This window comes from Acanthaster planci, linkage group LG05, assembly GCF_054643075.1.
Source record: "Acanthaster planci isolate LZ-2023a linkage group LG05, COTS_SCS, whole genome shotgun sequence".
In the NCBI taxonomy this organism is placed as follows: domain Eukaryota; kingdom Metazoa; phylum Echinodermata; class Asteroidea; order Valvatida; family Acanthasteridae; genus Acanthaster; species Acanthaster planci.
In genome coordinates this window covers 7,447,115-7,459,517 of record NC_141781.1, presented here as the reverse complement: position 1 = coordinate 7,459,517, position 12,403 = coordinate 7,447,115, and the positions used below count along the sequence as shown (strand labels likewise).

At 44.6% G+C, this 12,403-nt stretch overlaps 2 protein-coding genes across 2 annotated transcripts; both read left to right on the top strand.

Annotated features, from left to right (window-relative positions):
* Positions 1-1,949: 1,949 nt before the first annotated feature.
* LOC147799044 (alpha-galactosidase MYORG-like) lies at positions 1,950-5,738 on the top strand. Its single transcript, XM_087137117.1, has one exon. The coding sequence runs from the start codon at positions 2,435-2,437 to the stop codon at positions 4,487-4,489; it is 2,055 nt and encodes a 684-aa protein (XP_086993243.1). The 5' UTR covers positions 1,950-2,434; the 3' UTR covers positions 4,490-5,738.
* Positions 5,739-6,790: 1,052 nt separating this feature from the next.
* Positions 6,791-10,107, top strand: LOC110988066 (alpha-galactosidase MYORG-like). Its single transcript, XM_087137118.1, has one exon. The coding sequence runs from the start codon at positions 7,850-7,852 to the stop codon at positions 9,902-9,904; it is 2,055 nt and encodes a 684-aa protein (XP_086993244.1). The 5' UTR covers positions 6,791-7,849; the 3' UTR covers positions 9,905-10,107.
* The last annotated feature ends 2,296 nt before the right edge of the window (positions 10,108-12,403 follow it).

The window sequence follows — 12,403 nt, the reverse complement described above, 5'->3', positions numbered from 1 at the left end:
AATATGACTTGAAGTCGTGGGCCATACAGACAGACTACCTTCAGAGAGCCTCGTGCGTCATTTTGTGTACAATATTTTGGGGTTTGGCGAAATCTAAGTACAAATACACAGGATTCACTCTCTTTTGCGAAGTCCTCAACTTTATGTTGCACTGTGGCAGGAAGCAACATTCACTTGCGGTTAAATTTTAAAAAAGCTCTCACAATATAGCAAAATATACCTGTGTTGCAAGTGTGTTTTTTAACATTCCAAATGCGTGTATGTTGATAACTAGATGTATGCATGGGATCACGTGGTAGTCTAAATGTAATAGAGTTAAACAGCGCATGTCAAAAATGAATCGCAATCCGAAGTCATTCGGACGTGCGGTATCCAGCAGAGGCGGGGAAAACAGACACCCGCCCACCGAAAGTGGCAACACTTTAACCCGGCACCTTCTTTTGGGGTGAAAGAGACGAGTTCTTTAACGGAAAAATTGGAGAGTCATTTTAGAAAAAAAATTATCCTCTCCGGCCTCAAAACCCGGATACCCACTGCCAGGTAAAGATGAAGTTCCAAGGGCCATACACATGTACTTGATTCTTTGATCAATGAATGAACGTGACAGGTTTTTTGCCATTTTGAAATGGAAAAGCATGGTCACGACACCGTCAAAATTAGTATTTTTGGATGCCAAGTGTCGTAGAGCTATACAATGAAGTGAAATGTGATTAATAAATGGACCCTCGTCGTTATAGTTGCAGTGACAGACTAAATGCTGACGAGGCATTTGTATGCTTATAGTCGTGTTTTCATTTACTCTGGTTTCTGAACAGTCGAAATGTACCTTACACTTCATGTAAAAAAACTTTGCTCAGTGTTTCCTCAAACATGTAACTAGTTTTTGTGATCCTTTCATTAGATTCAGCGAACATGACCCCTTATATACCGTAAGCATCCAGATTTGGGTCTTTGTGATGGAATCAGCCTTATCAATGTGACCCGTGCACCCGTGCCCCCATTTTGGTTAATAATATTTATCCCGCTATTTCGTAACCTCCAGACTGGTTATTTAATAACTTTAATGGCACAAACTTATCTTGAAAACGTGCCCTGCTTTAAAGATGGGGTTAAACTCCAGTGCCCTCCGCCCTTTTGTAAATACCCCCCATAAGTACTGGATCCACCACTGTTACTTAGTGACAGAGTTAGCATCTTTCAATACGGGCGGCCGGACCTTGTGTCAGTGTGGGATATCAGGACAGGGTTCAATTGGTCGTCCATATCAACACCCCCCCCGCCCTGGAGATGGCAAACTTTGAAACAAATGAGTACAATTAACTCTCAAGACCACCGATCAATAATTTAAGTTCATTTTAAGTTTAACAAATGAAACGAAGAGACGCAAATGTTTCTTAATATATTGTGGTTTTAATGTCCCAGTGATCTTCCAGCCTTTTGTCTGTCCAAGGCTAGGACATTGTCTCGGGGATACTGCTCGCAGGCAGAAACGATGGCAAAGGCGATGGCGAAAAGTCGTGGTTTTGACCAAAACCAGTTGGCCATGTTTTTACTGATTTCTTGTTTGTTTGTTTTTTTGTACCACCTTCGGTACAAAAATGAACGTCGGTTCACTGAAAAATATGGTGGATGTAGCGGGGGGGGGTTAGATATACCCCTTGACATGTTGCCATTTTTTTAAACAACTGAACTCACTTATACTTTCAAAACGATCCCACGGGTACCACCTTCAGGGGTGGGAGAGAGGGCTTTTTAAGGATTAAAATTTATTTAGTTATTTAGGGGGAAAAACCTCATTTTGCCCCCCTCCCCCAACCTGGGTATGTACGCTGCTGATATACTCGTCAACAAGCGGCACATGCAGATGTATGTCATACTGATAACCACGCGAGGAGAACAATTGCCAGAGACCTTGGATTCATTCTTAACGCGTCCATCTTCAAAGCAAATAACAGTTACCTAACCCGGATTTCTGATTCAAAAAAGAAATTGAGCTTTCACAGTAACCGCACTGCGTATTGGTCGAACCATAAAGCAAGTCAACCAACAAATCACGCATCACTTTAATGGTCATTGTGCACGTCCATCTTGTGATAAGGGTGAATGGCGGTACGTGTGGATCCTTTTACAATAGGCATCATGAAAGTGTGGGCTGTGCCCATTGTCGAGGCACCGTGATGCATTGTAAATAAATAGTATTTGTATCTTCACTGCGGCTGTCAAAAACTTAACCTGGATTTCTCGACTTTGATTCCATATCAGACACGAGACAAGCCAGCGTACCTGCACTGCACCTTTGCACGTTAGACATAAGTTGCTGTCACTAATGCAGGTTCTGCAGCCGGTGACAGGCGTTTTTTTAAGCTAGAATATATCTATTCGTCTTCTTTGTCGTCCCATTTCGTCCTCCGTGGTCATCTAGACGACCTTCAGTATGTTAAGCAAACGGAGGATTATAATCGCCGTCGTAACGGTGGTGTTGCTGTGCGCTGTGGCAGCTGGCGTCATTTGTGCTGTTGTATTCACCGTTGGCCGAGAAGACCCACCCGCAACAACTTCTCCCATCTCCCCGCCTGCCATACGGACTGTAGTCGACGTGGAGGCAGCGACCGGGAAAGTTGCCATCAAAAATCTAAAAGGAAACACTGTGTTGAGTGGCACTCTTGCGGCGAGCTCTCCTACCAACGTGAACGGTCTTGAATGCTTCGCCGAAGGGAATAGGCTCTGTTATGTCTGGAAAGACACAGCAGAGGTCAACATCGAATTAGTTGCCTCCGAAGAAAGGGAGGACTCCCCGTTCACTTGTGCGCACATTGTATGGGAGTCGATGGTTGCTGGAGTACCACTGCGGGACTGCTATTCTCTGAATGGGGCTCACTGGTACGGGAGCGCCGAGATGTTCTACCAGCTGTGGCCGATCGAAAAATGGAACGAAACCACCACCATGTATGTGTCTGGGGACATGTACGCAAATTGGCAGGATTACGGATCAGTTCTGGACAGGTATTGGTTGTCATCTCGAGGTGTTGCCATTCGGGCCAGTCACGACACTCCTTTGCACGTTAGCCTGAATAACGATGACGACAGCATGGTGTGCTTTCAGAGCACCTATGCAAACTCCTACTACCCTAACCCCGAAAATAACTTGCAACGGCTGGACTACACAATCTGTACGCATGACGACGTACGCCAGGTGCACGATGCGGTTTGGCGCGAAATGGGCCCAAGTGGTGGGAAACCTGAAGGTTTACCAGATGAAAGAATGATCAAGTCTCCTATCTGGTCAACGTGGGCGAGATACAAAATCTTCATCAATGACAGTGTGGTGAATGCATACGCAGATGAGATCACGTCAAATGGGTTCAACAACAGTCAAATAGAAATAGACGATGGGTACTCCTTTAAATACGGAGAATTTGATTTCGATCTGACTAAGTTTCCCAACATGAGAGATACAGTTCAAAAACTTCATGACAAGGGGTTCCGCGTAACTCTCTGGGTGACCCCGTTTGCTAATACTGACACCGACGCGTATCAGGAAGGTAAAGAGAAAGGTTACTGGGTAACAAAAAGGGGGCAGGATGAGGGCGTGGTCAAGTGGTGGAATGGCTTGGCCGGGATGCTCGATGTCACCAACCCAGAAGCCGTGGAATGGTTCGTTGGCAGACTAGAAAAACTTAAACAGGACACTGGGATCGATTCTTTCAAGTTTGATGCTGGAGAAACTAACTACCTTGTCGAAGATTTCCAGACATACTCACCATTAGTGAATCCTTCTGAGTATACAAATCTGCACTCCAAGATGGCCGCACGCCTCGGAAGTCAAATCGAGGTCAGAGCGGCCTTTGAGAATCAAAATCTTCCTATCTTTGTCAGGATGATGGACAAGGATTCTCGCTGGGGCTGGGATAACGGACTGAAGACCCTCATAACCACGGCGCTAACATTCAGCGTGCTGGGCTATCCTTACATCCTCCCGGACATGATTGGTGGCAATTCCTACGAGACTGAATTCCACGGACTTGAAGTGCCGCCGCGGGAGCTCTACATACGCTGGCTGGAGATTACTGCTTTCATGCCGGCTATGCAGTTTTCCATTTCACCCTGGCAGTACGATGACGAAGTGGTGAGAATCTCCAGGAAGTGGGTGTCCTTTCATGAGAACTTCATCACGCCGAAATTGCTAGATATCGCCCGGTCTGAGACCATCGTGAAGCCCGGTCAGCCGCTGTTAAGACCCTTATGGTGGATCGCACCAACTGATGAAGTCTCTCTCAAGATAGACACCGAGTTTCTGGTTGGGGATGACCTGCTGGTAGCTCCCATCGTCAATAACGCTACATACTCCAGAGATATATACCTCCCTCCAGCCGATGGTCTTTGGAAATACATGCCACAAGGAAATACTTTGGAAGGTGGGCAGTGGCTGATCGATGTGCCGGTTCCTCTTGATGAGGCAGCTTACTTTATCCTCGAAAAATTCAGTTAACTGAAATATTGATGCTAAAATTAATATTTCGGAATCCATATTTACGTGGCCTATATTCTTGGATGCCCATTACTTAACATTAGTCCTGTGAATTGCCCAATTAAATTAACACAAAAGTACAGGGATGTCTCTGAATGGTTTACAGTGAGCCTTATCCTGACACTGAGGGTGCCTTTATCTGCGGTATATTATCTGTACACAAGTAATAATTCGGGAGCAAGTCCAATCTAAGACCATAGTTAAACATAGTTCGACTAATTCTCATCAAATGCACGCTAGTCGACGCTGGTATACCAGCGTACCAAAGTTGGTCGTGTTGTTGGTTGCCATAGCCATTTTTAATAACACAGTGTAGAAAGAAAGACAAAGTGGCGGAAAACAGAACATATAAGTTCGTCACCAGTAAAGGATAATTTTCACTTTTATTTGTTATAGTTTGCCCTTCCTATTACCACCATTTTCCCCACGGGCCTAAAGGACTGGCAACGGTTAACTACAGTCATTTGCACTAAAACTTCACTGCGAATGCGCTCGGTGCGTCACGAACCAACCACAAGTTAACAGCTGGTCCTTGATTGAATTTGTTCCAATTAATTTTCAGAAATCGATTATGTCTGATTGGTTAAAAATAAGATCGCACCGACAAAATCAACAAAGAAGCACATAGCACTGACTTCTGGCAGTAAGACTTCTTGCAACTATGGATGATGAGGTTGCTCAGAAGCTTGTTCCTGATCTTACGTCAATGATTTGCTTATACATATAGATACTTATAGTAGCATCATCAATATATTCCAAAAATCCCTGGAATTGTTGTTAGAAAGGACTTGCTCACTGCACGTTTCAGAGATTCAGTTCAACAGATTTAGTCGTGCACGCCCTTCAAAGTTGTTATTTACTTTTCAGTTCCACCCCCCTTCGTTGTCATTAAAACTTAAACCTTATTTATATTGGTCAGTGATGGCAAGCCATTCTGAAGGAAATCGATGAATATCTCAAACGTACTGCATACTGTGTATATATTGAATGGCATTAATTTTAATCTTGATTTTGAACATTGCAACTATATCTCGTACAACACAGCAGAAACATCAACACCATCATAGGTATAGTGGTGCTGCAGTGATAATCATCTAAAATTAATGTATAAGCCTTAACTAGAAAATAAAAAGATATAATTGCAAATTCCAGTGTTCATTGTTAAACGTGCATTAAAGATGATTGACTGTGTTTCACGGTTAATTGCAAATGCTGTTTCTATTTGTCAATTTGTGTTTCCCCACTAACCTCAAACGTCTAGTCTCTATAGAATGTCCCGACTCTTATAAAGTTGTATTTATTTCCCCCTTGTGTACTGTTAGCAAGGAGTTCTTATATAGCTGCACGAAACATGACCTTTCTCGATGATCATCGTATGATGTGCCAAAAATAGTGGACTCTTTGTGAAGATATAAAACGTTCTTCAAGCTAGGTTCATCACGATGAACGTACAGCGAAGTATTTTTGGTAGGTCACTATTTGTTTTTCCTTTCACGAACTCGGCAGTGCAAATTGACGCAGTAAAGCACTTAAGCACATGATCAAAGAATAAGAGAAAAGGATAAGATAATTAAACACAACTGTGAGATACATTGACATGGGCATAAATTCTGGGTTTATGGATACGGCGCATGCTTTATCAGTACAATCCTTGCCAAGTGACTAGCCGCGGATGAGACCTTGTAGTTATTTAGTCCCCTCCATTTTTAAATATGGTTACATGCATAACCACGACTGGGATAAAACAAAAAAAAATAGGCTCTCACTTGTTCAACCGAGCATTATCAGATTCGGGCTGCCTGCAATCTGAATATGTCGTTTAGGGCTTGGTCAGTTTCTTCTCCCGTCGAAAATACACAGGGCACACTGAAAACAGCCGCCGTAGCTCTGTATGGAAGCCTGACGGTTTCGGGCATGGCTTGAGAATCGGTTCACGGTATCTTCTCCGTCGGATCACGCTCTGTTTTCGTACCATGGTTATACGCACTCTCAAATCTTGATAAAGAAAAATGCCCCTGGTTTTATGAATTGTCCAGAAAATCCCCTGTCAAAAAGTGGAGTAAAGTATTACAGATAAATCTTGATCATGAAGAAAAGTAGTTGCACTACCGTGAAACGTTAGTGAGGTTTGATAAAGTTTTCATTCAATTTACTCTTCATCATATGGCTGAATTGGAAAGTTCAAGGTTACCTTATAAAAGGCGTTAGTTATGTTTCCCAACACAAACAGAGGAGAGATGTCAAAATGGCTCAACCTGTCAAAAACCTGGTTTTTCTGGTCTATGCCTATAGTTTATGCATGTACATGACCCCAGCTGAGCTCCCGCCCGGTATTTACGTCCCCTTGTAGGCCCCCTATACGATGAAATGTATTGCCTGGGAAGCATCTACCTCCATGGTATACGTTACAACTTCATACTGTACATGTACAGTACATGAAGGATACATGTACATGTACATAAAGTTCTCGGTTACAAGCTTCGACCGAAGGTAAGTCGAAACAAATACATGTACAGGACTGCAAACATTTTAGTACGATGTGCTTGAGGAAAATAAATTGTCACCAGCCTTAAATATCCACAGTATCCTTCCGCCCTTCCCGCCTTGTTGAAGAGAACAGCAGTTAAACGCACATTTCCGCGCTTGCACGTGGTATGCATTGAGATCGGGTGGTTGACCTTCGATCTAGTTTGAGTCATCATGTTGATTCAGATTACCGTACCACGGCCTCGGTGACCGAAGAACGCTGAGTTACACCGCAGCCCGGTAGTTCTACACGCCGTGCATAATTACATGTCTTCATAGCTTGCACCTCCTGACCCACTGGAGGTGAAGGTTCGTTACGGCGAAATATACGTTTCACACAGCGCAATATAGCACTGGACAGGGCTGTGTAGGACATTGGCACACGTTCATGTACATGAGCAGTACATGTATAGAGAGATTGTGTAGAGAGAGTTGCGGCGTAAGTGCCACCATTGTTTGGAACAAACTGGTAGGTGTAGTGGCCAATGCACACGGACAGTTGGTGTACCGTACTCACACGCTCTTCTGTACACTACGAACAGCCATTTTGTTTCCAAAACGTGAAACTGGCGCGCTCAATCAATTTTGTTCTCTGCAAATAAATGAGTGTTTACTAGACATATGCAACAGCCCGCAACGATATGCACTGGGCAGCCAACGAAAGATACATGTATGTCTGACAATATTTTTAAGTGGCCAAAGGAGCTTTAACCTAAGCCTATTGAACTGACTTCTGATGCTAAGCAGCAAGCGTAGGTTTTGTGTTTCATAAGCACGACATTTTTTGCTTGTAGAATGAGGAGTTTACAAGCACCCACAATCCGGATTGAGGCTGTGCTGTTACTGTGTGTGATAGCTGCTGGTACCATCTACGCTGAAATTAGACTCAACGTGGATAAGGGACACTCAAGCTCTACTGGCGACTTTTCCTCGCTCAACAAGCGCATTCCGGTTGATGTAGATTTTGCCACCGGGAAGATCTCCATCCAAAATGTCAGAGAAGACACAGTCTTGACTGGAGCCCTAGCTTCCAGCTCTCCTGGTAGTGTGAAAGGTCAGGAATGCTTCGGGAGAGGGAACACAATCTGCTATCATTGGAAAGGAATTGCAGAAGTTCGAATAGATTTGGTTGTCACCAGTCAAGAAAACGACTCGCCATTTTCATGTGTGCATGTAGGATGGGAGTCGTTTGTTGCAGACATCCCCCTACGAGACTGCTATTCTCTGGAAGGGGCTCACTGGTATGGAGCAGCCGAGAAGTATGAACAGGTATGGCCCATAGAAAAAGCCAGTGAATCAACCGCAATGTTTGCATCCACAGACATTTACGAAAATCTGAAAGGCTACGGATCAGTTCTGGACAGGTACTGGTTGTCATCCCGAGGGGTTGCTATTCGAGTGAGCCACGATGCTCCTTTGCATGTCAGTCTGAATGAAAACAGCGACGGTATGTTGTGTTTCCAGAGCACGTATGACAATTCCTACTATCCTAACGAAGAGAACAACTTGCAACTATTGGATTATACGATCTGTACACATGACAACGTGCGCCTCGTTCACGACGCGATTTGGCGCGAAATGGGACCAGATGGCGGAAAACCAGCAGGCTTACCAGACGAAAGAATGTTCAGATCTCCTATTTGGTCATCGTGGGCGAAGTACAAAATCTTCATAAATGACACCGCCATAAACGCTTATGCAGATGAGATCTTAAGCAATGGGTTTGGCAACAGCCAACTTGAAATTGACGATGGATTTTCTATGAAGCATGGACAACTGGATTTTGATCCTGAGAAGTTTCCCGACATGAAGGACACCGTACAGAAACTTCATGACAAGGGGTTCCGCGTAACTCTCTGGGTGACCCCGTTTGCTAATACTGACACCGACGCGTATCAGGAAGGTAAAGAGAAAGGTTACTGGGTAACAAAAAGGGGGCAGGATGAGGGCGTGGTCAAGTGGTGGAATGGCTTGGCCGGGATGCTCGATGTCACCAACCCAGAAGCCGTGGAATGGTTCGTTGGCAGACTAGAAAAACTTCAACAGGAAACCGGGATCGATTCCTACAAGTTTGATGCTGGTGAAATCAACTACCTTGTCGAGGACTTTGAAACATACATACCACTGGTGAACCCTTGCGAGTATACAACTCTATATGCCAAGATGGCAGCACGTCTTGGTAGTCAAATCGAGGTCAGAGCAGCCTTCGAGAACCAGAATCTTCCTATCTTTGTCAGGATGATGGACAAGGATTCTCGCTGGGGCTGGGATAACGGACTGAAGACCCTCATAACCACAGCGCTAACATTCGGCTTGCTGGGTTATCCTTACATATTACCAGACATGATTGGTGGCAACGCCTATGATACTGGATTCCATGGGCTTGATAAACCAGAACGGGAGCTCTACGTGCGCTGGCTGGAGATAACTGCCTTCTTGCCGTCGATGCAGTTTTCCATTTCCCCCTGGCAATACGATGACGAAGTGGTGACCATTTCCAAGAAGTGGGTGTCCTTCCATGAGAACGTCATCACGCCGAAATTGCTAAATATTGCCCGGTCTGAGACCATCGTGAAGCCCGGTCAGCCGCTGATAAGACCCTTATGGTGGATCGCACCAACCGATGAAGACTCTCTCAAGATGGACACGGAGTTTCTCATTGGTAATGATCTACTGGTGGCTCCCATCGTCCATAAAGCTATGTATTCCAGGGATGTGTACCTCCCTCCAGCCGATGGATTATGGAGGCGCATGCCACACGGAGACAGTTTCAAAGGCGGACATTGGCTTTATAATGTGTCTGTTCCTCTTGATGAAGTACTCTACTTTACTCTAGACAATGCTAGTTAGCCAAACTTGTTCCGTATAAACTATAATGCTATTAAATGCTATTAAATGTTAAACTCAGTTTCAATTGGGATGAGACTGAGAAAAACAATGATCGTAAAATAGCTCCTGACTGGCTGGACGGCCATGTGAGCTTAAATTAAAAATGACATTAACCATGAATTATATTTAATGCACTGAAGACGGTAATAAAATGGTTCATTCCAGCCTCTGTCTCTTCATCGCTTTGTATACCCCAAAAATGTCATTGGCGGGGGCGAAGAGTCGGCTACGCGAGGTAGGGGTTCGACGAGTTCCTTGGGATACTCGAGTCAGAGGGCATTAGGCAAAGTCTCAAGTACTCAAGTCCTAAAATCGCTGGAGGGTTCCCCCCATGCGCCCAAAGGAGCAATTTTTAGGGGGGGAGTGGTCGAGGAAAGGGCATATTTATCGCACTTCCTTTCCTTCAAAAACCGATTGAAAAGCATTTAAATGTAGCCTCACCGCTCAGAAAGGCCATGATAAGTTACATGAAAAACATTCAAATTTTTCTGCCCCTCCAAAATAAGCCCCCCCCCATTAAATGCTCCGAATCTGCACTTGCCCTGAAGGCTTCATCAATCATTATAACTGTAAAATGTTGTTTGATTTAGTTGTCAATCAATGTTTTTTTCCCGCTCCTTCTTTTTCCATATGTTTGTAAAGGAATATTTTCCAGTCATCAGTAACATATACTAACATTCAGTCAGATGTTTCATGCGTAGCCTTCCCGGGAATCAGGTCTTATCAGTCGTTGAACAGTTCTTGGTTCGTTTTTCCCGAACATGCGAGTCGTTGTTGCTAGGGCGATTAAGACAGTACGTTGATGCATTAAATTTTGACTCGGGGTTCTTTCCGCCACTACCATCGTGTCGCGTGCCATCTGCATAATTATCTCCATTTCTGTCGTATAGGCCCTAATTGCACACGCTGGTGTCGCGGTACCCGTGCCGTTGCATTGTGTTCTTGCGTATACCTTTTATCGGCCAAATTTTGTATACTCCCATAAAACGCCGTCCCTTCAGTCACGTGTCACGTCTCTCATCGGGTTGTGTTTTGCGTCACACCTCCGTGCGTTGGACCCATGGGTCCATAGTCGCACCGCATCACGCCTCTCGCGTCATGCACCACGCAAAAGCAAGCATGGACACTCTTGCAGTTACGCCCTTTAAAGAGGTCGCCTTATAGGCTATACTGGTTCCCAGACCAAAAGATTCCAGCTGCATATTGGCCAAAACCTTAAGTCCAGTAGCTGCAACAGCCACGTGACAAAACGGGAGGAATGCTTCTCTTTTGCGAAATATTCCGAAATCCGGGCGATTCACAATAGTGCGCCTCCAAGAGTTTGCGGCGTGTTGGCCAATCACAACGCGTAAAATCTGTCGACCCTTTTCAAACGCGTATTGGGTCGACATATTTCGCGCATCGTAATTTGCCAACGCGTGGCAAAACTCTTGGAGGCGCACTATTGTAAACGCCCGTGTTACCCGCAATTTTCCAAACCTACGTGTACGTTCGGGTATTTCTGATATTGTCATCCACGTTTGGAAATATTTGAAATGTATTAACCACCTTTCTTTACGAGTTTCCCGACATGCTACACGATTCTGACAACTTTTCTCAATTTTTCAATATTTGTTTTTGAATAGGGTCGCCTAGTGCCAGTTTTGTATACTTTCTGATGATATTGGTTATTTTTTAAAATAACCACATGCGCATCCTTCATCCCAGACATATGTCATACATACATCTTGCACTACCTCATATTCTAAATTTTTGTCAATGCAGTGATGGCTACCGTGCAGGGCCATGTGTACGTCCGTGCCGTGCAGACCTACGCATTATACACGTCAAGGGAATAGTAAGGCTCGGGAATTAGAGGGCTTTTGTGGGTACGAAATTGATAAAACCTTGCACACTCCTCCAGCAGATAACATTATGTATACAGTTGTATGTGGTTTTGGCGTTGTACAGGCAGTACGGACAATTTGCCGATGTTGGGTCTAATAGCTTCAGATCGGTTTCACGAAGTGTGCTTAGTTTTCACTGAAATTTGTACATGTATTAGAGAAAGGGTAGTTCTTTTGGTTGAGAGATCAAGCTCTGTTCCGGTGACCAATCTGTTACTGATAGAAGAATATGTGATTTTCTTTTAAAATGACAACTGAGACTAATGTACCGCGTAAAGCGACTTGGTCGTCTGTTGAGGCGCTACTAGCTACCAACTTCACTGAAAGGCCATATTATTTTGGTCCAATAGCGGTCCACGAGAGGCAAACTAACGGGTAAGTTTATTGCCACTCGTCAACCATCTGCGACCCACAGCGGCAACTCGGCGGATGCCGTCGAGCCCCCCCCCCCATCGGTCAGTGGCAGGGGCCCTGCGCTGTTGGTGGGTATATTTATCATACATGCACATGTACCCATAGGATGGATGATCAGCAAGCGTAGTGCTGCAGCTGGCTTATCAATAAGAGGTGCAAA

Coding starts and splice junctions, on each gene's coding strand:
- LOC147799044 (XM_087137117.1), top strand. CDS start 2,435: ATGTTAAGCAAACGGAGGATTATAATCGCCGTCGTAACGGTGGTGTTG.
- LOC110988066 (XM_087137118.1), top strand. CDS start 7,850: ATGAGGAGTTTACAAGCACCCACAATCCGGATTGAGGCTGTGCTGTTA.